This window comes from Rhinolophus sinicus, linkage group LG04 (assembly GCF_036562045.2).
Source record: "Rhinolophus sinicus isolate RSC01 linkage group LG04, ASM3656204v1, whole genome shotgun sequence".
In the NCBI taxonomy this organism is placed as follows: Eukaryota; Metazoa; Chordata; class Mammalia; order Chiroptera; family Rhinolophidae; genus Rhinolophus; species Rhinolophus sinicus.
Window position 1 is genome coordinate 153,680,713 of NC_133754.1, and position 27,837 is coordinate 153,708,549.

At 40.0% G+C, this 27,837-nt stretch overlaps 1 protein-coding gene across 8 annotated transcripts in view; it reads left to right on the plus strand.

Moving 5' to 3' along the window:
* NTRK2 (neurotrophic receptor tyrosine kinase 2) overlaps positions 1-27,837 on the plus strand; it is a 317,064-nt gene that overhangs the window by 170,571 nt on the left and 118,656 nt on the right. For 3 of the 8 annotated variants that reach the window (XM_019750104.2, XM_074330613.1, XM_019750105.2), the window contains one exon: positions 6,659-6,847. In XM_019750104.2, the coding sequence (XP_019605663.2) occupies positions 6,659-6,847 (189 nt within the window). Of the gene's footprint in view, positions 1-1,076; positions 1,125-6,658; positions 6,848-10,775; positions 11,305-27,837 lie in introns of those variants that run through there. The other 5 variants (XM_019750100.2, XM_074330611.1, XM_074330614.1 and 2 more) reach the window with 3 other exon arrangements.

A 27,837-nucleotide genomic window follows, 5' to 3' on the forward strand; every position in this document is an offset into this window, starting at 1 on the left:
CCTGTCTTCTAAAATCTGGAAGAAAGCATTCCGAAGAATACCAATCAGAAGTAAAAATTGACTCCGTTTGGAGAGCGGAAGTTCTAGAATACCAGGGAAGGAAGGGCTAAATATATTTGAAAAAAATAGCAATCATGACAGCTTTGGAAGGCATTTTCGAGTGTGCACAGGGTTTTATATGCATTGTTTCATTTTAATTGGCTCTTCTACATAGCTTTTTATCCCACTGCCTGCAAAAATCGCTGCAAAGCTAAAGAGCTGAACAACACAGTTACTTACTTGAGCTCCATTGCCTTTGTTGGCCTTATATCCAGGGATACAGAATTCTGTGCAGAATTCACTTTTAACCCAGTGGAAATTACCTAGAAGAGAACAGTTGGGCCCAGGTAACAAATAGGCACTTCACTGTGGCTTTATTCACTGGAGGACGTCCAAACATTTGGCAGACTTTTCCTTACACGTGCCCGTGGAGCCTTATAGTGTAAGAAGCACAGAGCCGCTGTGAGCTGTCCACTGTCACACAACAAGTCAGACATAGAATCCGTGTAGAATTAAGATCCCCCCCTTTTTATTTCTCTTCAATCCTCGTCCAGCCCAAGTGTCAGTTCTCCCAAGGAATTTCTTTCATGTTTCTCTTTTACTGCCTGTCTCAGCTCCCGAAAAGATCTATTTTCTCTTCTTGTTTTCTCACACGACTGGTTCAGAACCAATTGTAGTGCAGTTGTCTGAGGCATTGTGTGTTTTCACCCTTGCAAGTTTCCTGTTAGATGATTCGATACTTAGAGGGAAGGGAGAAAGTGAGAAAGAAAGAAAACTACTCAGAGCTGTTCACCTAGGTATCGGCCATTTTTCTTGAAGGCAGGCTGCTGTCTCCTATCTGATTTGAATCTCCATGTTCTCAGGATGAGAAATAAATCTTTACACAAAAATCCAAAAGTTAGTTGTTTCAGAGTAAGCTTCAGTCCTCAATGGAGCGTTCTGAGGGAATTTAAGTTATTTTACTAAGGACAGTGCTGAATACCTCTGGTTTACGCTTCTCTTTCGAAGTTTATTTTATGTTTTGTTGTGGTTTTCAGATTTCTCATGGTTTGGATTTGGGAAAGTAAAATCAAGACAAGGTATTGGTAAGTAGTTCTCACTCCTCACTCCTTCTTTGGATAAGTAATGAGCTTGTGTTTAATTCGGCTGAAACTGTTTAGCCCCTCTTCATACTTGTTGGCCTTTGATTCTTTTTCTGTGTTCCTGATTTCTGATTGGTTGAAGAAAGAGGCCTAGAATTTTTCCAGAAAAGGCATCACTGTTGCTAATTGAGTTCAGTAAATGGTTCTGTTTTTGAAGTCGACTTGTTTTTATCCTTATGGGGAAGTGTCAACTATGACCCTGAGGAGGTTAATAAAATGCAACTATACTACAGCTCCATGCACAGCAAAGCTGCCTGAATATTCAAGTGTGGAAAAGTGTGGGTCTTAACTTTCCCATTGGCCAAGATGCAATAAATCTCTGAATTGGTAAATCAGCTGTTCATTTATGATCATTCTCTTTCAAAACAAGACTAACATCCAGATGCTATGATTGGTGCTTAATTGCATTCAGACTATGTGCTGACGATGGAAAAGCAGAGTTTGTGGCTACCAAATGAGTGTAGACAATGTATCACATGTCTAGGATTGAAACCAGGTGTGATTTCTCAGGGCCTCCAATTTGTTCAGTAATTTCTGTGGGTATAGAGACAATGGACAGGAATTACTTAGAAGTCATGAAAAGACAAGCTTTCTTCCCTTTTGAATGTGCATTTCCAAGATCTGGCCATCTTGGACATCCTTTGGTTAGTATTTATTTTGGTAGCAAAGTTGGCTATAGATCAAATTGCAAAGTAGGGAGGTGTGCCAGTGTCACAAAGCCTTTCAGTCCCATGCCATTTGCTCTATACATGTTCATCCAGCCATGCAAGGAATCCTGTTTCCTTTCCCTTTTTGAGCCTGATAGCTGTCACCCTGACCCTTAACTATCACCATGAATTCCAAGGGAAAAGCTCTTAAACAGTAAAGGGAAAGTGGAGATGTGGTAAAGTTGGAACATTGAGCTCAACCAGCTCAGGATTCATTGGCTACTCTCCAGGGGCAGATTTCAGATACAGCTGAACATAGTCCAGAGAGTGTCCTGCTGGGCAATCTTAAAGGTGTCATGTTTTAAGGCTTGTGCTGTGTGTGTGTGTGTGTGTGTGTGTGTGTGTGTGTGTGTGTGTGTGGTGGGGGTGGGTGGGTGGGAGGAGTTGGGTAATAAACTCTCCAATAGCACTGTGAGATGGGGTCTTCCTTCCACTAAATAGCAAAATGACTAACCGATTAGACATTTTCCAGGCCAGTTTGCCCTGCAGAGAGGTGCTGGTTCCTAGAAAGCTTCAAAAACAGGTTTTTCCCTTTAAGGCAACAACAGAGAGAATTCTTCTTCAGAATTGTTCATTCAGCTACAGTTCATCAGAAGTGCTGCTGCTTAAAATGTTGGTTTTGTTATTATTCAGGTACGAGGAGGCCGATAAGTCAGGAGACAACTACCACTGAAAAGATAGTTCATTACCCACAGCTCCCAAGAGAAGAGGGCATGCCACATCTCAGTGGGGCCACACGGGCCACACTGGGTCAGTCAAGAGGCAGAGGGAGTGAGGGGGACATGTGGACAAGTGCCTTTACTGTGGTCTCCTCAGGAAGGAATGGGTGAGGCAGGATAAGTAGGTTTAGGATTGTGTGTTTTGAGGAACTTCAGTGGGTTCTGGGGTATCAGAGCTGTGCTGAGTTGTCTGATATTTGGGTCTCGTGTAATTGGGCACGTGGACAGTAGCCTGGAGTGTGATAGTTTGATAAGGAATGTGGTTGGGGTATAGATTATGGATTAGTTTGTTTGTATACGAAAGATACTCTTACAGGCAAGGTTTATTCTATCTGTGGTAACTGGCTCATCCTGGATAGGTTAGGTTAGTCCCTCCAGGGTCATCAAAGCCCCAGATATTGAAACTTCAGAATACAAAAAATAAAAGACATGCTTAATACAGCTCTTCAAGAACAATAATCTCTCCCCTCACTTCGATGGCTTTGTTGGTCTTGAGGGAAGGAAACTCCTTTCCCCGAAGACCTTCACTGATTCTTATCACAGGGAAATAACTCGGTTAGGCTTAGAAAGGTCTGTACAGTCTTACATGTAGGATATGTTACCGAGACACTCTGATAAAAGAAAAATTCCTCTTTGCACCTGAGACACATTAAAAGAAAAATGGGCTCAAGATGTTTCCAGGCATAACTCATATTTGTCAGTTCTGTAATTAGAACTATCTATCCCAAACTCAGCAAACTGCACATACCCAGCAATTTAAAACTTTTAATTAACTGTATAAGACATTTTCTCAAGTCCTTGTATGAATTTCTTACAACTCGCTGTGATGTGCCCCTGACTCTTCTTCTATCTGTCTTTTCTTGGTGTCTCCTCAAGCACGTGCACAGACACACAATGACACATCGCGTGACATGCACAGACAGGCTGCTGTCAAATTATATAGACATTCATTGTCCCCGCTGAGAGCTTTTCCCCTTCCCAACTTTGCTGAGCTCCATTAGATCAAAATGTTCATAGAAAAATGGGGTGAATCGCTGCAACCCTGCCAGCCACATCAATCTTCCAGGATTTGGAACATCAATAATGAAGAAAACAGCACTTGAAATAATATTCCAATTGATAAATTGTTGAGGTTTATGTGTTGCTCAGATTTGTCAACAGCAACCTTCTGGCAAAGTGAAAAGGCTTTTGAAAAATGACCTCTGGTGCTTTATACTGCTCTTATGCTTAAAAATCCAGCCCTCCTCCCCTTACCCCCCCCCCAACAGAGAGTGCGTTTCCTCTTGACCTGCTATATCAGAGTCAAGGGTTTAATCAGAGACGCCAGGGGAAGGAAAAGATGTCCTTCAATGGAGGAAGGGAAGCAAAGAGCATGTCTCTCCGCTGAACCCTTTAAGTTAGGACCCCACTGTGTCCATGGCAGATGATTCAGATTCTAGATTCCTGGAGGAATCTCAACATTATCTTCTAGGTATCAATCCCTTCCAACATGAGGAAATGCTACGGGAATGCTGATAATCTGACCTGGGCCCAAAGAAATCAGAGACAAAGGCAATTGGGATCAGTGCATTTCTGATCATTGCAGAGGCTCCAGAAACAAAGATCGCTGGCCTTCTGACAGCATGTGGAGTATTTGAACATGACAGCTCCTGCATTTCTGAGGATAAACGTACAGCCTGGAATCTGTTGAGAAATGTGTGGCCTTGACTGTACCCCCCTCGGGGAACTCAGGCGGTAGCCTGCTTGGGTAACCCCCAAAGGAGGAAATATCTGAACAGAGTGAGGGAGCCAGCAATGGGAAAGTTTTATTGACAAGATGCAGAGACCTCAGCACAACATTTTCCATCTCTGGGTTTAAGCTCTGGGTGACCTAGGGCTGTTAGGAAACAAATCATAAAACAGGGATGGTTAAGTATATTAGGAAGAACTTGTCTTTATTGTTGGCAGAATTTCTGGTCTTTGCTAATGCTGGTGAGCTAGGCACAAGACAAGCATGACCAGGGAGCTTGCCTTTGCTTGGAGTATTCTGTGGCTTCTCAATTGGCTGTGTGAGGACTTGTTTGCAGAATTAAGCCAGAGTGTATCATTAACGGCATCTTAAATGCACATCCCCTTGAGATAATGCTTTTAAAAATTACCTATAATAGCAGTTGGCTGCCTCCTGCATAGTTTGTTTAAGATCCAGCTAGCTGGGGATTGTCCAATTGTTATCACTACATACTGTGATAATCCCCATATGAGGGGAAAATGGATCTTGAATTGGGTGATGGATTACTATGATATTTCATAGGGGGTTTAAAAATGTATGACACAACCACTTTTGTTTTTAGAACTGCAATGCTTCTCATTGAAATATTTAAGTGTGAGGGAAGAGGGAAAGAATGAATGGAGGTGCTGAAACATGCATCCTGGGGGGTTGGATGAAAACACATTCCCTTGCTCAGGAAGTAGTGATTCAGCCTTTCCATTCCCTGGGACGCATTTGCCTTGGCTGTGTATTCAGTTCTGCCTTTTCATTGCCTTCCCTTTGTCTTTCCTTCTTATCCTCTCCTTCCTATCTTCCTCTTGGCTTATCCAGTAGCCCTGGCCAGTGGTTGCTTTCTGTGGGACCCCCAGACCCATTTAGTACCCTGCAAAAACATATGTGTATGGGGCTTTGTCTATTTTTCATGTATGGAGTGTCTACTACGAGCTACCAGGATCTTAATTGTTTTGAAGCTTCCATATAGACCTTTATCTTTGTGAATCTATTTTTTATTGCAACAGCATGCGTTGAGTGGTCAATCGATAAATTGTTTAGACAATACACAGTAGACCATATTTATGGGCATATACATCCTGAGACTCTGGACTAGAAAATTAAAGTGTTATGTGAAAAATGCTATGATTATCGCTTTAGTATAAAGACATCTGTGGAATGACTCTATAAATAATATTAAGAGTAAAGGCAAAGCAGGTAAATTGCCATGGGATTGAGCCATTAAAAGTGGTGCAGCTACTGACAGAAGATACAGAGAGAAGGACACAGTAATAGGACAGTCCAATGCAATTCCAATCTACCAGTTGTAAATTCATTTAGTTATACCTAGTAGCAATTCATACCCATGAAGCACATTTAAATTTACAATGCATCTTTATATCAGTAGTCTCATTCCAGTCTCATAGAATAATAAGCAGATATCCTTTTGCACATTTTCCAAATGTAATTGGATGTAGAGGTAGAAAAAAGGTGAGTGACCTGACCGAAGAATGAAGAAAGGAACTCAGATCTTCAAACTCCTAGTACATCTTTCAGTACACAGTGAAACAGAATCCTAGATTTACGCTGAGTTGCAATGAGAGAGTGTTCCAAAGATGTTCAGAGAACAGAGAGGAAAGCTACATATTAAATTACAGAAGAAGGAAGTAAAGAAATTGGAACCCTCACACATTGCTGGTGGTGAATGTGAAAATGGTACAGCCACTTTGGGAAGCATTTTGGCAGTTCCTCAAAATGTGAAACATAGAGTTGCCGTGTGACCAGCAAGTCTACCAAGAGAAGTGAAAATGCATGTCCACACAAAATCGTGTACATGAATGCTCACAGCAGCTATATTCCTGGTAGCCAAAAAGTTGAAACATCCCAAATGTCCATCAGTTGATGAGTGGATTAACAAACGATGGTATATCCATATAACGGGATATTATTTGGAACTAAAAAGGAATAAAATAATGACACATGTTACAAGATGAATAAACCTTAAATACGTTATGCTAAGTGAAAGAAGTGTGTCCCGAAACATCACATGCTGTACGATTCTATTTACAGGAAAGTTTCAGAATAGGTAAATCCATAGAGAAGGAAACTAAATCTGTGGCTGCATAGGGCTGGGATTGGGGAGAATGGGGAGTGACAACCAATTGAGATGATGAAAATGTCCTAAAATTGTAGTGAATATACTAAAACCCACTGAATTGTACACTTCAAATGGATGAATTTTATGTATGTGAATTATAGATCAACAAAGACATTTAAAAATGACAGGAGCATATGTATTTTTTCCAACTGTAGGCCCAGCTTCAGTTATCAGCAATGATGATGACTCTGCTAGCCCTCTCCACCACATCTCCAATGGGAGCAATACCCCATCATCTTCAGAGGGCGGCCCCGATGCCGTCATTATTGGAATGACCAAGATCCCTGTCATTGAAAATCCCCAGTACTTTGGCATCACCAACAGTCAACTCAAGCCAGACACATGTAAGTACAGCTGTTTATACTTATTGGCCCATTTACTGCGTAGCTGTGTCAACAAGCACATTTATCAGAGTCCTGGAGAGGGATGACTCAGGGGAGAGGGCAGTGAAACGTCTGAGGATTCTTGGGACTTTGGGACCATGGAATAGATCCTTTGATTTGTTGCTTATGGAATTCTTAGTGCATGTCTTCTGCTGGGCTTGGAACTGTGGGCAGTTACTGATTTCTCTTGAGATCTATTTCCAAAACCATTTGTCAACATGAAGTTGGAATCAAGGCATGCTTATCTTGAAAATGATAGAGACAGAAACCAGAAGTATCATTAGAATGCACATACATCAGTTACAGAAGACAGGCAATTGGTGAGATTTAAATTTGCTTTTGAAAATCATTCAAATAGGCACTATAGGTAGTTAGGAGGCACAGCTGCATACAGGTAGTATCAATTCCAGTTGTTCTGTATTCTTTGTTCAGTCCTAGTTCCCAGCATAAGACTTGTTGTGATGTCACGATAGCAAAGAGACATCACAGAAGACTGTGTGCATGTTAAGTAGGCTGCCTTGTAATTCTAGAACCGGGTTAACCCATTAGCCTGTGTTGGAAGCTTGAATTTTTTTCAGAGATTCTTATCCTATTTTCTGAGCCACTGCTCAAATGCAATAAAGGGAGCACAGCCTTAAGGACAACAAAAAATAAAATCACATTGGACAAACAGGTCTATGCCAGTGGAACTCCAGACCTTCCCTCACACATGAATAAGGGACTATGAAGGTTAGAGTATCAGGTGGCCCAGGCCCCAGGGGCTCCCTGGCACTGAATAATGCATACCTACTCTCCATTTGTGTATTCTCACCCCATCTTAAATGCTGTTCTTCTGCACTGCCTCAGAGGCAAGGTAGGACTATTGTAAGGTTAGGATTTGGGGACTGACATTCCATTGAGAACTCTAATGGAATAAGGAGGCTTAGTAATGAGTATCAGATCTTTTCATAGATAAGGAAATACATGTGTGTTTTTTTCCCTCCTAGTCATTAAAATTTATCTCAAGGTATGTTTAATATTGGATTTGCGTTTAATCATTAGGAAGAACAGTGTTATAAGCTTGTAATGTATGAAACTGGACTCCACCACAGATTTCAGTTGACTATGTAATGTAACAAGATAAATAGAATAGTAGATGTGAAGAATACTGAGCTTCTTGAAACGAAAGGTATCAATTGAAGTTAAGGTATTATTAATTCTAATATTGTGGATAAGACATGTGGAGGCATTGCTTAAAATTTGCATCCTTTGTTGAGATAAGCATCCTCCAAAGGTCCTTGAAATACCCTGCATGCTTAACAGTCAAATACTGAATAAGGCAAAGCAGCATATTATGATGGGAGAATCTGCCATCATTTTTATTTTTCTACCTAGCAACAGAGTACTTTGACACCCCTGTCACCCCAGTATCAGGCTGTATAATGTACTTCAGTTAGCCTGAGGCTGTATCATAATTGAGGTTGACTAAAATCAACCTGTCCTCAAAAGTTTGCTCTCCTTTGTCAATGGAGGAAAGATAAATCTGAATAATCAAGTAGATAGCATCGGCCCAACAAGTCCAATAAGAGAAAATGAGCAAATGAGCAAGAAAGCAAGCAAAGAAACATAAACAAAAACAAGTGGGATATATAGAAGAAAGTGGACTAGATGGCTGCGGAGTCTGTGGTTCAATCTAGAAGTGCTTTTGACCCTCAGAAATCCCACAAGAAAGTTTCCATAGGTCGTTTCCTTAATCTAGAATCCATGGAGATTTTTGAAAAGGTTTTGGGTTAGATATTTTTACTATTTTGGAGGAGTCTTGATTTTGTGGCTCAGCCACTCTATGCCACCGGCTCTTAGAAGGAATTGGAAGAGACTTGAGGAGACCAGCCTTCTCCTCTCAGCTTCTGTCCTCTGCTAGAGGTATCCACACCATTGATTCTCCATTTGATGATTCCTTCTTTAGAAAGTCTTGCTGGGCCCTTCACCCAGCATCCTCACTCAGCTCAGCATTTATGGCAAAAGAAATTTTCTTTCTTCTAAGCTTTAAGCCATATGCTTTTTCATGATTAACAACACTTAAAATCACACATCTTCTATGAATTCTTTTTCAAAGAAATGGGAATGAAGAAGCAATTTACTTCTCTTCTTCCCTTCATCCTTTCTAAAAGTCATTCTTTACCCCATAATCATTTTTCTTTATCCTCAGTGTATCTGTGGCCTTTTGTTGTTCTGACTATGACCACTCTCTTGTACTCATATGTGTTTCTGTAGTCTTGTTTAGGTTAGATTGTAAGCTCCTAGAGAGCAGAAACAGTATCTGTGGAACGATTCCTTCATAGTGTGAGTTATGATATACTTTTGATGTTGGCCAGGTGTTTACCAGATGTGGCTATATATTACTGAAATAGTAATTGCTTATAGACTTGTAACAAATAAAGATAATCCATAGCCTTTTTCATTGGCTCTATTCCTATTAAACTTGCCTGCCTAGTAGTTTACTTGTTAGACATGTTTTTAACAATATATTAGCCAATTTAAACAGATTTAGATAACAATTTTAGCAGAAATAATTTTCTAACCAAAAATCCTTTCTTTGAACATCATAATTATAGTCACCCAGAAATTAAGATATTTCAGAAAGCATAGATCTGACACACAAAGGGATCTGTTGCTCTAGGCCTATGCAATTTTGGGAAGTTAGCTTTCAATTAAGTGATTCCCATTGAATATTTTTATACTTAATCTCTAAAGAACCTCTAAAGAAGGGCTCTTCCAAGAAGCTGGATAGGTTACTTCTGAAAAAAAAAAAAAGAAATTAAGAAGATCTCAGAAAAAGTTTAGAACTTTTCTCACATGCTTAAAGCAAAATGATATATGGACAGTATACCACCAACCTCTGGACCTATCAGAGGCTTGGGCCACGAACCAGCAAATTTACTTCTATTTCTTGTATCTACCTGCCATTCAAAGTTGCTCTGCTATTCAAAAGCAACTTTGAATAAGAGGCTATATCCACGCCTGATGGAGGAGAAGAGTTCTATGGTTGTCTGCACATTCTGGCCAGACAACATCTTGACGTCACTCCTTAGAATATATGTGTGATCTTACAAAGAGTTGTCCTAGTCTTATTTAGTGAATTGCAAAAGTTTAATATAGAAGGTGAAATTCAGTTCATTAAATATTTATTGACTACCCACAACACTCCTATAACGCTAGGAACTGGAGGTTCAGTGACAAGGATGGCAAGTTCGTCAGGGAGGTTAAAGACATTATCATAGAATTACAAAGCACTGTGATAGGATAGCTTAGAGCAAGGGTCCTAAACCCATTACCTACAGGATCATGCAGGCAATATGAGAAACAGGTCAGATCAGAAAGATGATATGCCATTGTGAAGGCCATGTTGGAGCATGGGTCCCCTATTACCAGATTTTTCCAATAAGCATCAGCACTTATTATTTTATGTGAATTTTCCAAGATTTAAAACATGGGGTGGGATCAATAAATGATACCAGCGTGAGTTAGATTTGTTCTGTAGTGCACCACCACCACCTGTCTGTGACCCTGGAGTTAGACTTTAAAGAGCACTTTGTACAACTCCCTTATTTTATTTACAGACAATGCTCACAAGTGGATTTACCAAAATTACACAGCCTCGATACTTGCATAGTTTTGCTTTAAAAACAACAAACGTGATCAAACCAGATTTCTTTAAATATTGCATACGATCATTTAAGTGAAGGGTGTTAATAAATTATATCCCCAGAAGTACTTTTTCACTATCAAGAGCTATGTCAGGTTTCATTTAGCAAGTCCAGAGATGGTTTGCAGGATTTTAGAGCAATCTGAACAGGGCTGAATCACTCCCGAGCACTTTCCAATAGCAAGTCTGTCTACTTTATTGCAGGGCCCAGAGGTTCCCCCAAGACCGCCTGATAATAATTTGGTATTTGGAGGCTCCTGTGTCACTGCAGGAACTAAAGGAGGCTAAATCCATGCCTGATGGAGGAGAAGAGTTCTATGGTTATCTGCACATTCTGGCCAGACAACATCTTGACGTCACTCCTTAGCTTCCATAACCTAGCCAAGCAAGAAGTTACCTTCCAGAGAGAAAGCAGTGTGCTCTAATGACTAAACCCTCAAAGTGCTATGCCACTTTAACTATAGACCCATCTCCTCGATCAATCAGGATGGCAAGATGGAGCTGAGGAGCTCAGCAACATCAAGTCTGGAGTTGGTCTTTAAGTCAACTAGTCCGTATAGACATGTCTGAAAACCACGTCATCTGACAGCACGGGGTGGTTTCCCAGTAGGAGTTATAAGCTTGGTTCAAGGACAGCTGTGCTGCCATCCTCTCCTTGACTGCTGAGAAAATTTTTGACAGGCAGGGTACAATGGGAACACACCTTCTGGGCAGGAAGAAAGAAAGAGAAAAAGAGGGAGAAAGGAAAAAAACACTAACCAGCATTGCCCCCAAATCATCAACCTTGGGTTCTCTTGAAGGGTGGGAATGTGTTAGAGCTTCCCCTGCAGGAAAAGCAAATGCCGTAGACTGATTGCCATCCCGAAAATTGTGTCTTTCCTAGAACATCCTTGTAAATTAGCTAGGGTCCTAGACCTAGGGCCTAAATTAAATGAGAATTGTCTCAAAATATGTACTGTATGTGTTTGTTCTCTCAGAGCATGCCCTCTATGTATATCTAGGGCTAGTAACTCCCTGTGGTAGATGCACATAAATAATTCTGACTTTTTTTCACTTTGAGTCCATTTCCAGTGAAATGGATCTTTATTGATTTCCTGCATAATGTGCCATACTTCTCCAGGTATTATAGTTTGTGTGTGTGTGTGTGTGTGTGTGTGTGTGTGTGTGTGTGTGTGTCTGTGTGTGTATGTGTGTGTGTGTGTTTTCCTATTGGTTACATGCTTATTAGGCAATTCTGTATATAAGCACAGATTCATAGACCAGCAAAGAATAAGGAAATAAGACATAATAAAGGGAGAGAGTATTTTAACAATAGTTGAAAAGATCACACAGGTCACCCTTCGCTCCCTGTAACTGTCATACTCACACTGTCATTGTGTTACCAACAAGGGGAGGCAATGGAGGTGATGTTTCTCACAGAACTGCAGAGGTTTTGGACCATAGGAGCTCATTAAATCAAAGGATGAGAGCACTGAGAGTTACCCGAGGTCATCTTCAAACTCGAGTGCCATCTGTGCCTATGGTCCATTTTGACGGTCAGGGATAGGATTTAAAAACAGGTAGAAACAATTGCTTTAGCACTTATCTCTGTCCTTGTTCTCTTAATTTTGTCTTTCAAAAGTATATTTTCTTCTAAGCATTTAATTGGCCAAATAATAGCTGCTTTGGGAGCTGTTTATTTCCCATTTGAAGGCCATGGCCTGCACTTTAAAAATAAGCTAAGTCCATTCTGCCCAGCATGAGTGTTAGGACAGAGAGAACGCACTTATTTTAGGATCCTTAGAAATTGCTTCATTTACGGCACACTGGGTTGACAATTCATCCCTTGGGGGTCTTCATGGCACATCACTTGAATTCTGTAGGTCCCAGTCCAATTCTCTCTCCCTCTCGGTGCCATAGTCCCCCATTGCTAGCTATAACAGCTTGATATTATATTCTCTTTTCAACTCCAGAGGAGATGGTAAGAAGCTATCAAATAATGCTTTAAAAAGCAACTTGAGGTCCCTAGAAAAAAGGAAATGAATATGTGCTGCATAATTACATTTACAACGTAAGCCATGTTATAAACTCCACCAAGATGAAGATTTGTTAGCAAACCATTTCCAAGTACATTTACAACAAGTAAAATAAGAGACATCATTTTATTAGCATTTGACTGCTGGGTGATATTATTTGTTATCAAGAAGAAATACCACCTGGTTATATGATACCTAGACCTCTAGAGAAAACCCTTCAATCCTACACGTAACAGCTGAAAAGGAAAAAACAATTATGAATTTAGGTTGAGGAGACACTCATAGTGATATTGTGAAAATGTTTTTTACTTCCACATCATTGGCCAACCAAGGAGTTATGCATCCCCCTCACATCAAACATTTCGGTCCAATTTCACCGAATCATCAGTGATGTGCTGGAAGCATGCCAGAAGATACAGAATCCTAATGCATTTGTTCTGGGTATTTCCCAAGGCCCAGCTCAACTGGAAAGTGGGTACCAGCAGGATGAATCTAATCAAGCTGTACCCCCATTTTGGTTTCCAGTTGGTCACTCATGCATGTGCCAGCAGATTGTGGACCAGGACCAGCTCAGCAAACACAAATGCAGAGGAGCCTCTTCTGTTGCTAAGAAGCTCCTGCCACCCAGATGCTTTGAACACTTGAGTGCTCCCTATGGTTAAGTTGAGATGGCATGATGGGAGTTTTCCTTGGAAGTGCCGCTCAATCCTTGATGGCAGCTATTAAAACAGAGTGTACGTTTTCTCCTTGTGAAGTGCAGATTTTTCTCTGCCTTTACTAATTCTGCCAGCCAGAGAGGGTAATCCACTGTAGCTGGGTTTCTTCTCAAATTTCTCCCCATGCCATCAGTGAGGCACAGTCTTACTACCCTTTATTCTCACTGACATTGTAGTCGTTTTTTTGTTGTTTATTTGTTTTAGTGTGCTTTTTCTTGGTAGTTGTTACTTCTCTTGAAAGGCAGGTAATAGGAATTTGCTCCATACCATGGAAAGGAAAGAACTGGGGAGAGAAGTACTTCTTAATTCAACCTGATGGCCATGCACAAAGGCAGTCTGGCTCCTCAGGCTCAGTCCCTAAGTGGTAGGAGCGAGAGCTGCCTCCTAAGGGGGAGACAGCTGCCCACCGGGTTGTGAATCTGTGCTGCCCTCTGTCTGAGCCTGCTCCTTTTCGCTGAGAGAATGCTTCCTGTTTCTGAATGCCTGGCCCCCCCTCAGGGAAGGGTAAATCAGAAGGCAGTATTTGTGGCCCATAGGAAAGGGATATGTCAGTATTATAGTGACCACCAGGACTGAGGAGGTTTCTAGGATGAGAATCTTTCAGTTTTAAAAACAGGACAGTCCCAGGCAAACAACAATGGCTTGGCCACCCGAGTTGGTATAGACGTGATGGTGTCTGCCAGTAAGACAGAATTAAGTCTTAATTACCCAACATGCCTCCAGGTGTCCTAAAATGAGACATTAAAACAAAAATAAATAATATAGGTTATAGTAGGCAATTTGAAAAACATAACAAAGATGAAATAAAAACTCACCTGTAATTCTAACTGGTAGAGAAAACCACTGATAATACCATTGGTATATATGGCTTTCTAGTCTTGTGAATGTCCTTCTAATCTCCTGTGATATAAGGTCTAACCATTTGTGCCCCATCTTTATCTGCACTGAGCTTTGTTCGTATTTCTGTAACAATGGTTCATCTTGGGTGGATTGTGCTGGAAAGTCTGTAGGAAGCACAGTGGGTATATTATTGCCAGTTTCAGATTTCATATTTGCTTCATGGTATATGGGGTTAAGATAGACTGGCTATGTCAGGTCTGGTCTGGAGTGACCCTAAATCCAGAGCAGCTTAGCTTTCGTATGGTGAGCATCATAAAGGGGATTCAGCCTGTGTTGTGGGCTGGGAATACTCAGGAAATAGAGGCTTCCTGTTCTGCCAAGGCAGGCTGAGGGCTCTGGTGTAGGGTCAGCACATTTAATGACTCCAAACGTAGTATACGGCTCACCTGAAGCAGACGATCACTTTCTGTCTCCCAGTTCTTCACCCTGACCCGCTAGCTCCTTTCAGGGAACTGAATGTGCTGCCTCTTACATGGCCAGGCTGGTTACGTCTGATGTGTTTCCCACTATGTCGGCTGCCTTTCTTCCACCCACGATCCCTGGCTGGTGCAAGAACCTCTGATGACTTGGAATCTCCCCTTAGATGTTCTGCTTCATCTAAACTTGATGGAGTTAGCTGCCCAATAATCTCCAGTCTTTCTGTCTCAGGCATTTGAGCCTAAACTAGGGTTCTGGCAAGGGGACCTCTCTCAATAATAAGACAGCCAGTAGTATGCCAGTGTCACTGTTTTGCACAGTAATGTTCAGGTTGACAGACTCTAAAAATGAGTTCAAAACGTAAATTCCTATGATAGTAAGAGATTAGATTTGTATGATTTTGAACCAAAGATGGTGATGGTGGTGGGGGGAAGAATTCTACAAAGAAAACAGTAATCTAATGCCTGGTTTCTGTATAATTTATTCTTATCAGTTACTGTATGTGCTATGAGTATGGGTAGACATCAACATTCTTTTTATCCTGTTGCTATTATGTAGCACATTTATTTAGCCACGCCATTGACCTTCTGGGTACATTAAAGTGGAACCCAAGCTCATTATTAGATAATGATGCATTTAGACTGAGTGCCATATTCCTAATGTTCCAACCAAGTGGTTGGTATAGAGGGGGCAGGATAAAATTCTATACTAGCTAATTATATCAAAAAAGCTAGTCTGTTTGTCAGGGGTTGTCTTTACTACAAGATATTATGTGATACACCTGCTTGTAAAATAAGCAGAGATAGCACCATTGAGCCGCCACGGACTTATTTACCTGCAAGAATAATGGAGTTTCAGATCCATTTATACTCTCATGCCCAGTACTCATTCCCACCCTTGCTCCTGAAAAGAATTTACTTTTGCAAGGTAGCTGGACTTCAGTTTGTTGCTAAAGAACAGAGAGAAACTAACTGATGGCCCAGGGACAGAACCCACATTCTTATTTTATTTTAATAGAGTACCCCAGGCAGCTGGAGTAACTGGTCTCACATTGTCTCTATCCTGGCTTTACTTTCTCATCCCATAAATATAGATTCCTCATGCTGCCATCCTCCCTCCTTTTCTCTGTGTATTAGGGCTCAGGAACCATGATGCTAATGATCACATTTCTTCCTCGTTCCATTAATGCCATTTCCTGATACCCACAGAAGCAATTATGAATGCATATCACTGTTTGACCCTTATTTTGAGAGGGCCATTTTCTTCTTTCCTGAGGCTGTCACTTTTGGGGTGTTTCTTTCCCTCTTAAGGGCCTTTGTTTTGAGTTGATTGTAAAATTCCTATTTACACATAAGGTTTTAGTTTTCCTTGAACTCTACCTGGACCTTTACCAACATTGGTTTTGGAAGAGGAAAGCACTCGGTTTTTTTTTAGTAAGATATTGGTGGTGGGGAGCTCTACCTTTGATTCCTGAACTCCTGAGCTTTGGGGAGGGAGCTGATAGCCAAGTAGCAAAGGGAATAAGCTTATCACTCACTTCTTAAATCCCGCTTCTCCTCTGGGGTGGGGTATACTCTCTGCTGTTTCCTACAGGTTGCATCCCAAGATTTAATTAAAATGGATGTTAGCTAGACTGGGGTCAAATAGCTGATACCTGGATACGGTCCTTGATGTGAACGTCTCAGTGCTCTCTTTTGTTCTCTTCGAAGTCCCTATACCCTTGGCCCACTTTTGGAAAGAGGAGACTTGTGTGGATGGGTAAAGATGATGCTTGCCAAGGAGACTTCTCTGCTAATGGGCATGCAGCCTGGGTGTTTCAGTGATCCTCTCTCAGAGGTGTCTCTGCTTCCCCACTGTGGGCGATGCGCCTCTTACTGCTGGGCCTGCCTGCTGCCTTGCAGTGCTGGTCTCAGCAGTTCTGCCCTCTAATGCTGCACCATGATCTGTGGAGATATGCTAGGGAGGGGTCTCTGTGGATTGCTGCACGTTGCTTAATTCCATTTTCCTCTCTTATATTTGATGCAAGAGAGTGGATCTAATAATACATGACTTGCATTCTTTTACTATGTTCAAACCCCAGGGCTTGTCCACGCATATCAATGTGATTAGTGGAGATTGGAATTCTTTATTCTACAGACATGTTCATGAAAATAAGATATGTTGTATTGGAATTTGTGATGTAGTTGATTGTTCAGAGCCAAATGCGTATACCAATAAAGACAAGAATATCAGATCTGTGGTCTCCGTTGCCTACTTTTGTCACTTACTAATAATTATTCTTACATAGACTTGAGAATATAATTCAGTGTTAGGCTTTCTAAAAGTACTACAAATAGCCCCCTAGAAGTTGCTCCCGTTTAGCTCCCAAGTGGCCCCTCTGGGCTTTCATGCAGCCTCCTCTGCACCCAGGCAGGGCCCAGAATAGGATAAAGTGAGTGAGGACCTCCCTTAGGGTACAGAATTTAAAGGGGTACCAACAATCTCAGTAATCAAGGTAAGTAATATTTTAATGCGGTATTTTAAAAGACAAAAATTAATGGAAAAAAAAATCTGAAAAAAATGGCAGAATCTTAAATAAAGACAGGATCCCAGAGGGCTTGGATTGGTGAGGTGAGTACGGACCCTTGACAGTGTCAGATCCTATCAGATCTGTGGTCTCCATTGCCTACTTTTGTAAGCAATTTAACATTTTAATATTTTTCAGCATAGATGTTTGCATTAATTTTGATTTTTGAAAATATTGCTTTAAAATATCATTCATCTCCATCACTGAATTTTGGGCGTTCCCTTAAACTGATTTCACCCTAGCCTGGCCTTGGACACAGACTCTTTCTGGCCTGGATCTTGTGTAAACCTCTGGGTGTTGCAAAGCTCAGTTTTGTATACATTAGCTGCTGGGCTGATTAGCTTTCAGTCTCCTCTCCCTTCCTGCATTCTTGGCCTAATTGTGCTTCTTCACCCCCACCCCATCTGCCCCTGGAGATACATTTCACTGGCCCCCTTTTGCTCAGCCAGCCTCAGCACCTCCAGCACTAAGCATCCCGTGCTATCTACTGAAATATCTGCAGAGACATGCACTCTCATCTTCTCACTGCATTTGTTTTTTGTAGGCGACTCTCCAGAGTGAGGAAATGAACAAGGCTGCCTGCCCCCTTTCTCCCCCAAAAAAATCTTTTAAAAAGGTAAAAAGGGTAGGTTAGTCAGAGGACCCTCTCAGTAAATTTGAGAAATCATCTAGGAAAAAGTGGATAAACATTTAAGATATAAGTGAAATAAAAAAAAATATTGGATAATGCTTTCTTTTCCCACATTTGTAGTTTTAGTATTACACTTGCTAAATTAAAGAAACAATATTTGAGATTCTAAATACTCCATTTTCACTCAGTCTATTCCTTGATGTCATGAACCACATTGTAATGTCTGTATTCTTTATGATTTTTAAACAACCAGTCTCTAATGCGCCAGGCCCTATGAGTTCCATTTTCACATAAAAAAAAAAAAAAAAAAAAAAAAAAAAAAATTATTCTAAGTGCTGGAATATGAATATTATTAGTCTGTGTTTTTTTTTGTTCTTTTTTTGTTTTGTTTTGTTTTTTTAGCTGGGAAAACTGAGGTTCAGAGAGGTTAGGAGGAAAAATAACAAACCCAGATTATACCCCAATATGTGAGAGAGTTTCTGTTCAGGCCCAGATCAGCCTCCTGGAAATCTGGGGAAAGCAGTAGCCTAGGGCTACTGTTCACCTTTTCAAAAAATAATATCCAGCAATTTTCTAACTCTTTAAGAGGAATTGCAGTGTTGGTATGGCACCTTTCATGTGAGTTTTTCAATGCATGCTGAGTGTATTAACCTTCAAACATAAAGACTCAGGAATGCCAGATAGCAAGTAGTGAACTTACAGTTGAAGGAGAAAGCAACCAGTGGTTAGTTGACCCCAGGCCCAGTCTCTAACGGAACAGTTGACACAGGGCCTGCTGGGATGGTCGTGAGGTTTTCTCAATGGAGTTCTTACCAGAAATACTAAATAATCATGAGTAATCAAACCTTATTTTTATTTATTTTTTAAACATTTTTTTTAAATTTATTTTTAATTATAGTTGACATACAATATTATATCAGTTTCAGGTATACAACATAGTGATTAGACATTTATATTTTGCGAATTAAAATCATGTAAAAATCCCACTCCCCCATCCCAGCCCATTCTGAAATGTTTACCTTTTTTGTTTATTTCAGAAAATCCTAGGAAAAGCATTTAATACTATAGATCTCTAACCCCTTCTTGAATACATTCACTCCTCTGAGATTGGCACATCTCATTTTCTAGGTGAACTTGAAGCCAATCTTCTCAAAGCCAGAGTTCAAAGAGAGCCAAGTATTTTAGGAGCAATTTGAGGTGCACCCATTTACTGGTTTCTGTAGGCTATGATTTGAAGGTTGAGGCTCCTAAGCCCCTGCCTGGGTCACCCTGTTCCAGAGAGGCCAAGGGGACACAGAGGCCAATACTGCCTTCTCGCTGACCATTCCACTGGCGACCGATTTTGTGCCAGTCATGTGTGAATATCGTATAGAACAGACAAGTCACTTTTCTGGCTCACCTTCTGTGACTCATTCTTTCGTTTTCCATGCAAAGGTCCATGTTTTCAAACTGGTTAATTAAAAGGGGTCAGAATCCTTGTAGATCTTTAGCCTTTAGGACGTTTTTTGAAAAACACAACTTGGCATTGATAACTAGCATTTCTTCCACGAGAAGAACACGCATCAGGAACTTCATAAGGTCAGCGGATGTTAAGGAGCTGATATTTTAAGCACCTACTTTATCACAGGCGTGTACGCTCACACAGATTTGTATATATGACAAGTACCTCATATTAATCTTTTAATAAGTGGAGTAACATGTGTTTCCCCAAAACGCCGCATAACAAGTCTTAACTGGGCTTGATGCGTGCAGATGAATTAGAATGGTGAGGTTAGCCAAAAGGAACAAATTCTTTTCTGACCCAGTGTTGACTCTCTTAATTATCTTGATAACTTAGAAAAGACCAGAGTATGAATTATTCAATTGCAGTCCAAAGTCCATCATGACAAGTCATGAAACAATCAACATCTTGTTTGTTAAAGCTTTCCCGATCCCCTGAACCCCCGCATATATTATCACAAAGCTTCGGAACTTGGGCAGCTCTGAAACCCCTTTGAGGAAGCACAGCCCAAGATCACCTTGGAGAGACTAACTACAATGAGACGTCAGAGAAAAGGAATAGAAATATTTCCAAAGAGGGAATTTGATGAGTCCTTTGCTTCCTTGGGAGTAGGAGTTGTGTGTGTTTCCGCATGTACCTAAGTACATTTGCCAATATGGAAAATTTTCCCAATGAAATGAAGTAAAACAAATCTCTGACTAATGAGACTGTCTGGAACCTTTAACAATGAAACTCCAGGATGAGGCCAGGTAGAGGGGATAGGGATGAAAGTTCAGATTAGGCTCTGCATGTAATCAATCATGTCTCTGTGGGATGATATGTGTAATCCGGAAGTCAGGTCTTACCTGGGAATTCAATGGCAGTAGTCATTGAATAACATTGAAAGTCACAGATGGAAATGTTTATTGACAGTTATCTAAGTTCCTAATCAGTGGACAAACAAGTGTTTTAGCATCTCTGGCTCCTATAACAGTGCACAGGATGTTGTAGGTGTCTAAGAAACATGTGGTGAATAACTGAATGAACAAATGAATGGATAAATGTATCTACTGTATTTGTAATATTACTGTAGCTTTGGGGGAAAAATACATCTCTACTTCTCTGAGTATCAAGCATGGCTAGAAAAATTCTTCTCTGATTCTGTTAGGGACAGAAATTAGGCAACCTTTCCATTTGAATTGTATGTTATCTACTCCGATGGCCACATCTGTTCACTGTTGGCTTTAAAGCTTTATTTCCTTTTCGTTTTTCTTTTCCAACTGCCGAGTTGTTTATGTTTTGAGAATTCTCCTGTCTGGTTTTCTAAACTGGGTTTCAGGTATGCTAATTAGTGCCTTACATTTTATATTATGAGAGAATAATTTCTCAGGAGGCCTGACGTTTAAGTTCCAAGGGTGACTTTTTGGGGAAGAATTGGCAACAAGATAGGCACAAAGAGGCTTCTAAAGGGAGACCACAAAGAGTAGGGATGGGAAAACTAAGCGAAGAACAATTCTGGAAAAATTGACAACAGAGAATAACGTCACGGCCTGAAAGCAGTGGTCATCAGGAAGAGTTGAGGCTCAGGGACCAAGAAAGGGCTGCTTGGAAGATGACTGGGGAGTCTTGTTGTCAAAGACTCAAAAGGTTCTTGGTAAGAGGCAGGGGGGTTTCAGGACCAAACCCTTTAGATGTGTCAGATGGTTCCTTCCTTGGACTAACAAGAAACTTTTATGTGAATCAAGGCCTAGACCCCCCCCCCAAATTTGTGCTGGCTAATCTTGTAGTTAAAAACTGGCTCAGAAACTAAGAATTTGATTAATGATTGTTATCAACTAAGATTTAATTCTATCTCTAACACAATAATCACTCATAAGTATTATACAGTTAATGCCAGCCACTGTACAGTGTGTTTACATATGTTTATCTAATTTAATTTATGCAATAGCCCTATGTAATGGGCATTACTGTTACTTAAATCTCAAAGTTGAAGAAAATAAGGCACATAAAAATTAAGCAACTTGATCAAGGACAGGGAGCTAATAGGCAGAAGAGCTAGGATTTGAACTTAGACAGTATGACTCCAGAGCCTGTTTTCTTAAGCAAATATACTAGTGCCCATCTCTTTGCCTCTGCCTATCCATTCAGTCAGTCTTATTTCATGCTTTCTCCAAACATACACACATTGGTTCACAAAACATTCGAAGCAGTTTACATTGGAAATTTAGCTAATGTAACTGGTGGGATGATATATCTGCAACGTTCTCATTTTGCCCATAGTTTAAGTCCTGAAATTCCTTCCTATACTATAAAAAAGTACTTTTTGCATTCTAAACAACCTATGATAGCACAGGTGGAGAATGATTTCAAATGGTGAATACCAGGGTCGTAAGGCCTCATCTTTGATGGAGAGCTACCCAATGGCAGCTGCATGGCTTTGGGAGGTCGTGGTAGAGTCACATGGTGACCTTTTGTTTGAAGCTTTGTTCAACCTTTTTCTTCTCAAATACCCAGAAAAGCTGGAGGCGACCAGTGTTGGAGGAGACCTGTACCTATATGCCCTTAACCCAGCACTTTTCAGCTAGCCAGTTAGCTATTGGCAGTCATCAACAAGCAAAAGCTTTTGGGCCTGGAATCTTCATTGTGTGGTCCCTGTTGTTGTTGTTGTTGTTGTGTGTGTGTGCATGCGTGCGCATGATATTAACTGGAGATGCTTTACAAAAATCAAATTCCTGCATCTCAACCAATATCCATCAAATTCAAATTGCTAGAGGTAAGGGCAGAGAATCTACATTGTCAAGAAAACCCCTAGATGATTCTGAGGCAGGTTAGAGTTTGGGGATCATTGTTATAGGCCAGACCCACTGTGGAAGGTTCTCTTCTGGAAGGACCATGAAGCTGGGTGAAATGAGGAGGCAAGTACCCTAAGGACAGGCTTGTACCTTTGTTGCTGGTAAGTTTTACCTGGCTCTTCCTCCTTTGCTGACATTTGGCTACCCTCTCTTGCCAGCGTAGAGCTCTTACAGGTCTCTAAACATGGAAATCTTTCACTCTGTATAGGTTAGGGCATAGGAATTGTGATTTGAAGGGTATAGTATATATAACACAGAGGTTTAAAAGGCATTTAAGAAGTAGTCTTGTCATTCTAGGCACAAGTGCAATGTCTTCATGAGACAATGGCTACTATCTAAACAGTCAACATGGAACTGGAGTTTGGTAACCAAATCCATTTAGGAAGTAAGGATTCCCTATGTACTAACAATATATTTAACACAACAAAACAGGTAAACAAGTAGCAAATGAGGAATCTCCATTTATTTTTTTCAAAAACATTTCATAAACTTACTAAAATGAAAAAACTCTGAAGCTCTACTGTTTGAAGAGGAAAAGATCCAGTAGATTGCAAACTTTGTAATCTAAATTCTGTAATCCACATAAAATCAGCAAAATGCAGAAATGCCCAAACTTGGTCAGCTTAAGCTCAACACTGCTGATCATTCTATATCAAAATGATTAGGAGCTATACAGTTGCCTCAAAAGTTTATTTAAAAAGTCAAGTTCACTAACTCAGCTAATTTCCTTCAGAGAAAATATGCTATCATATTGCAAAATGGTAAGAATGCTAATTGTTGTATAATTTAGTATTCACAGCATAAGGAATTATTGGGATATTATTTTATCTCTCCCCACAAATTCTTAAATTTCTTTTGGAATTTCATCCTAGGTGATTTGATCGGTACAATATAATGTAAGAGGTAATGGGATTTAAGGAGAGAGATGATTGAATCACCATGTCCCAATAAAAAGTGCTCAAATTGAATTTCACTACATAATGAAGTCTGCTTCAACTTACCTTGACATAAATAAGATTGGGAAGAGAAACCAGAAGTAAATCAAATAAATTAATAAAACTATCAGAGCTGCTTCAATTTTGTCCCCTAGACAGTGTCTGCTTATTTGTATAATAAAATCTGCTCTTATAAATTAAAACCCTGGCATGCCACTGAGTTGAAAGGAAAAATTTAAGGAAGAGTAAATGAATTTTGGGGCCTGATTAGGCTGCCTTCTAGTTTCACTAATATCAATAGTCCCCTTGAAAAATGAAACTAGAAACCGAGAAGAATGAAGTTCAACTTTCGACTAGACTTTTTTAAACAAAGTAAGATTGGAGATACAGACATGCATGCAATATTTATGATTAGCTGTTCTTCATATTTTCCTAATTATACACATTTACTGAACACAAGGGCATTTTTTCCTTTTGTCTAGACGGAGGCTATGTCTCCATCACATAATATATCACGGTATTTGTGAGTCTTGTGCAAAATTGAATTTGCATCTCTGCCACCACTCATAGGGAGTTCATTATCTTGCAGTATAACCACTGGGAAAAATACAATTTTCAGTGTTTAATAAAACTGTGGTCTCTCCATAATGCTTACAATGCTTGAGCAATTTGCTAGGCACAGTTTATCACAGACACTTAACACTAAATATACTGCATATAGTGCTAGTAAGAGTGATTTTAAATATTTCCTTTATTTAATATATTTCAGTGCATACATGGTATTTTGCAACTGCACTATTGTTTGTATTTCTCCGAATTGAGGTGTGTTCTCAAAATGTTAAACATAAAAGATAAAGCCTAAGCAAAATATACAATAAGTAAAACATATACTGAATGTGGTCGAGAGGCCAGGAAACGGATGGGAAAATCCTGTCTTCTTGCTTAGACTAAGGCAATAGAAAGAAGTAGTACATTGGACTGAAATGTGTCTACTGCACTAACCAGTAATTTCTAACTCTCTGGGGTAGAGATGATCACTGAGGCCCCTTCAAGCTACTCAATTCCAAAATCTGTGATCTAATTAAGCCCTGTTTATCAAATATTTAGTAATTTCTATATGGCTTTACTAATTAGAAACCTAAAAAACCAGAAACCTAATTTCTGATGGTCCCTTAAAAATAAGGTTCAACTGACAAATCATTGAAAGAGATTCGAGTTCTAAATAGTGAGGTCCAGACCCCAAAATATGATATCCAGCTACTGTATGAAACAGCTTCCTGAAGAGCAGCTATTGCACATTCACAATTTTAGCAGCCCTAGATCTTTATATTAAAGACACGATTTAATATGAACCACATTTAGTGTTCTTTGTGCTGTAATAAATCGAGTACATAAAATGAACTTGTAGTGGAAAGAAGTTATCTTTGTGTGTGTGTGTGTGTGTGTGTGTGTGTGTGTGTGTGTGTGTTTAATAATCCTGAGAAGCATTATATTAATCACATGTAAAAGCTCTAAGCTAAACAAAAAAAATAAATAAATAAACAGAGTTAGCTTGGGCAACTTCAGAAGGAAAATGTTACATGAGGACCTGTTTCCTTTGAGGTTTTTTTAAACCCAGCATTCAAAATGGTTTCTCAACAGCAATCTAAGATGCTGTGCTTTTTTACATTAAGTGTCTACCAACAAATGAGTTAGCCAGAAAGATGAGATCTGCAAAGAACTCAGAAGACACTATAGATGAGAAATGGGATTTTAGCTCTTTAGGTCAACATTGTATGCTTTTGTAGATATATGTGACCACTACAACGAATTAGCTGTGGACTCAGCTAAAGCAGTTCAATGCAAAAAAAAAAAAAAAAAAAAATTCCAGAGAGAAAGTCAAGGTTATCACACTTTATGAGGTTGAACTTGTGTTCCCCATATTTTCCATTAAAGGTTAAATTTCAGTTTGGCCTGTGGATCCATGGGAAGTTGCTTCTCAAACTTGTCTAGCTATTGGTCCCATAATCGCCTAAATATCCAACATTTGATGGCTTGGAGAAATGTAATTGCTACCAGAGCTGTGCTTAGGCTGTGTTCAACTCCAGCCTTAGTGGTTATCACACAAACCTAGTGCCACTGCCATTCCTGGAACCCCTACTCCAACTTGGTGCCTCAAACTCTTTCGGATCAGCTTTACCTTAGTAACATGTGCATATTCTACTTTTTCGTTCTGTTGCTGCACAGAGGCATCTGAGGTTTGTCACTGGATTCTGTAGGCCGAATGCCTTTCCCGAATGTGTTGAATTAAAAGTCTTTTCTGTCTTTTTATCCCACTGTCTCCCATTATTTTTATCTCAACACCTTGTCCTTGACCTGACCCATCGCTAGCTAGAAACGAATTCTCACTTCTAGATTTTGCTTAACTGGTATTTTCTGGGCCACCAAGTATTTTTCACTGGGTAAAGCAAAAGGACACAGAGCAAGCCAGGAAGCAGATGTCTCTTGGGTGGTGTGTGTCTTTGAGAGTTAGAATTTAAAATCTCTGTGAAAGGAACAGTGAATGGCTCTAATTAGGCTGATGAAGGAGTAAAACCTGGTAAGCAATTTTTCTTGACTGGCTTAATGGAAGGCATTAAATTCCATCAGTTTCTGCCTAAACTAGCTAAGGGTAAAATGAGTATGGGGTTTAAATAAGAGATACAGATTCCGTATGGTCTTGGATTCTGTTCCTGAGAGAAGTTTTGCTTGGGAGGAAGGTATGTGGTTCATCAAAAAAGGAAAGAAAGAAAAAAAAATTCTATGACTTGTGGCATTTTTTCATGTATCTAATTTTAGGAGAATTGATCATATTTCAAGAAATGGAAGAGGTTCTTGCAGAGGCCCTAACTGCTGTTTTGTAACTGTGTGTGTTGCTCATTTGCCTCTCACCCTCTTACACCAGGCACTTTTCCTAAGTCAGTTTTCAAGGCAAAGGAGTTTTTAAGGATTGACTTGAGGTTACCTCCTATCACCCTGCATCCTCCTCTGGTGGTGTGAATCTGGCCAACAGCTGCCAAAGGCCTTGAGACCTATTCATCATCAAGTGACTAGCAAGAATTAAGTGCCCCCGGGAGGGGATGTTTTCCTACTGTCAGAGGAATTAAGAAATTATACTCTATAATTATCACTCGTGATAGTAGAGGCCTTGAAGCCAAGTGATGTGAGGTTTAAGAAGAAAATGATTTGCTATCTAAAAACAAAAATGGCAGCTTCTCTGGAATTTGACTCTAAGCTGTACTAAGCATTCTTCACATGGTAAGACAAAATACAAGTAAGCTTGAGTCCAGAGCGTGGTCCAAGACGCTGTTTCTCTTTCTGACCATCACTGCCTCTAGGGACGTTAGGTAACCATCTCCAGCAAGATGGCAGCATCCATTCTCAGCTTTGCTTTGTTATATAGATTTCAGCTTTCTGGCTTGGACCCCAGTAGAAAAATCTAAGTTGGGAAACTGCAGAAGGGCTGAGTCCACATTTTTGTCCTTAAGAGAAAGATAATTTGTTAGTGTTGTTTGAGGTCATAAATTATTTTCTTGATGTTATGGGGAATGAGAGGGAACCATGATCTTGTTATATGTCCTATTTGCTTAAGATTCAAATAAATTTTACAAGGAATGACAAAAAACTTTTTTTAAAGGTTTAAAAACAATATTTTTAAAGGTACATGGCTTTTTGACAAACCACAGAGTAGAACAGAAAACAAAACAAATCCAGCCTCATTACTATCCAAGTAGTTAATAAGGAAAATAAAAGTCAGCCAGGACAAAGAAAGCAGAAGAAAATTTTATTCTTGGGCTCGAAGGTTAGAGATGAACATTGACAGCGCTTAACTAGTTCTGGAATGGGAAGGGGAAAAGGGAATTTTTTTGAGACTTACCATGAGCTAAGTGTTTCCACATATATTATCTCGGCTAAAGTTCACATTCAGGCAATTTCTTATGGATGAAAAAAGTGAAACTTGGAGAGTTTAAGTACGACCCATGGTCTAGGTAGAAATTAGCAGAGACAAAAACACAAACCTAGACTCCTGAAGCCTTCCGCCTCCACAACTCGTCACCAAACACCTTTAAATGTGGACCCAGCCCTTCTGCAGTTTCCCAACTTATATTTTCTACTGGGGTCCAAGCCAGACAGCTGAAATCTATATAACAAAGCAAGATGCTGCCATCTTGCTGGAGATGGTTACCTAACATCCCGAGAGGCAGTGATGGCCAGAAAGAGGAGCAGTGTCTTGGACCACGCTCTGGACTCAAGCTTACTTGTATTTTGTCTTACCACGTGAAGAATGCTTAGTACAGCTTAGAGTCAAGTTCCAGAGGGGCTGGCCACCAACCCTATGGAACCCGAAGGGATGGCCTCAATTCTTAGAGTGCTCCACACACTGTGAAGTTGACCTGACTCCAGATACCCACTTCAACCCATAACCATAGGAGGTTGAGTCCATTTGCAGGACAAGTCACAGGTTACAAAATCTGCTTTGGTTTAAATCCTTGAGAAGCTCAGCCTTTATCTGTTGGCTAATTGCCTCATTGGATGAACTTTCTCCATTTGTTATTACTGAAAGCACTGACTTTTTAAACGACTCTTTAAAAATATTTCCCCCCTCTTGTAATTCTAAAATGCCCTTGATGTTTTAAACAAGACCCCAAAATATTTTTGTATTTTAAATTTGATGTGACTTTGAACATATCATTGGTGACATATTCTAAGGGTATAACTTTTCCAGCCATCACAGG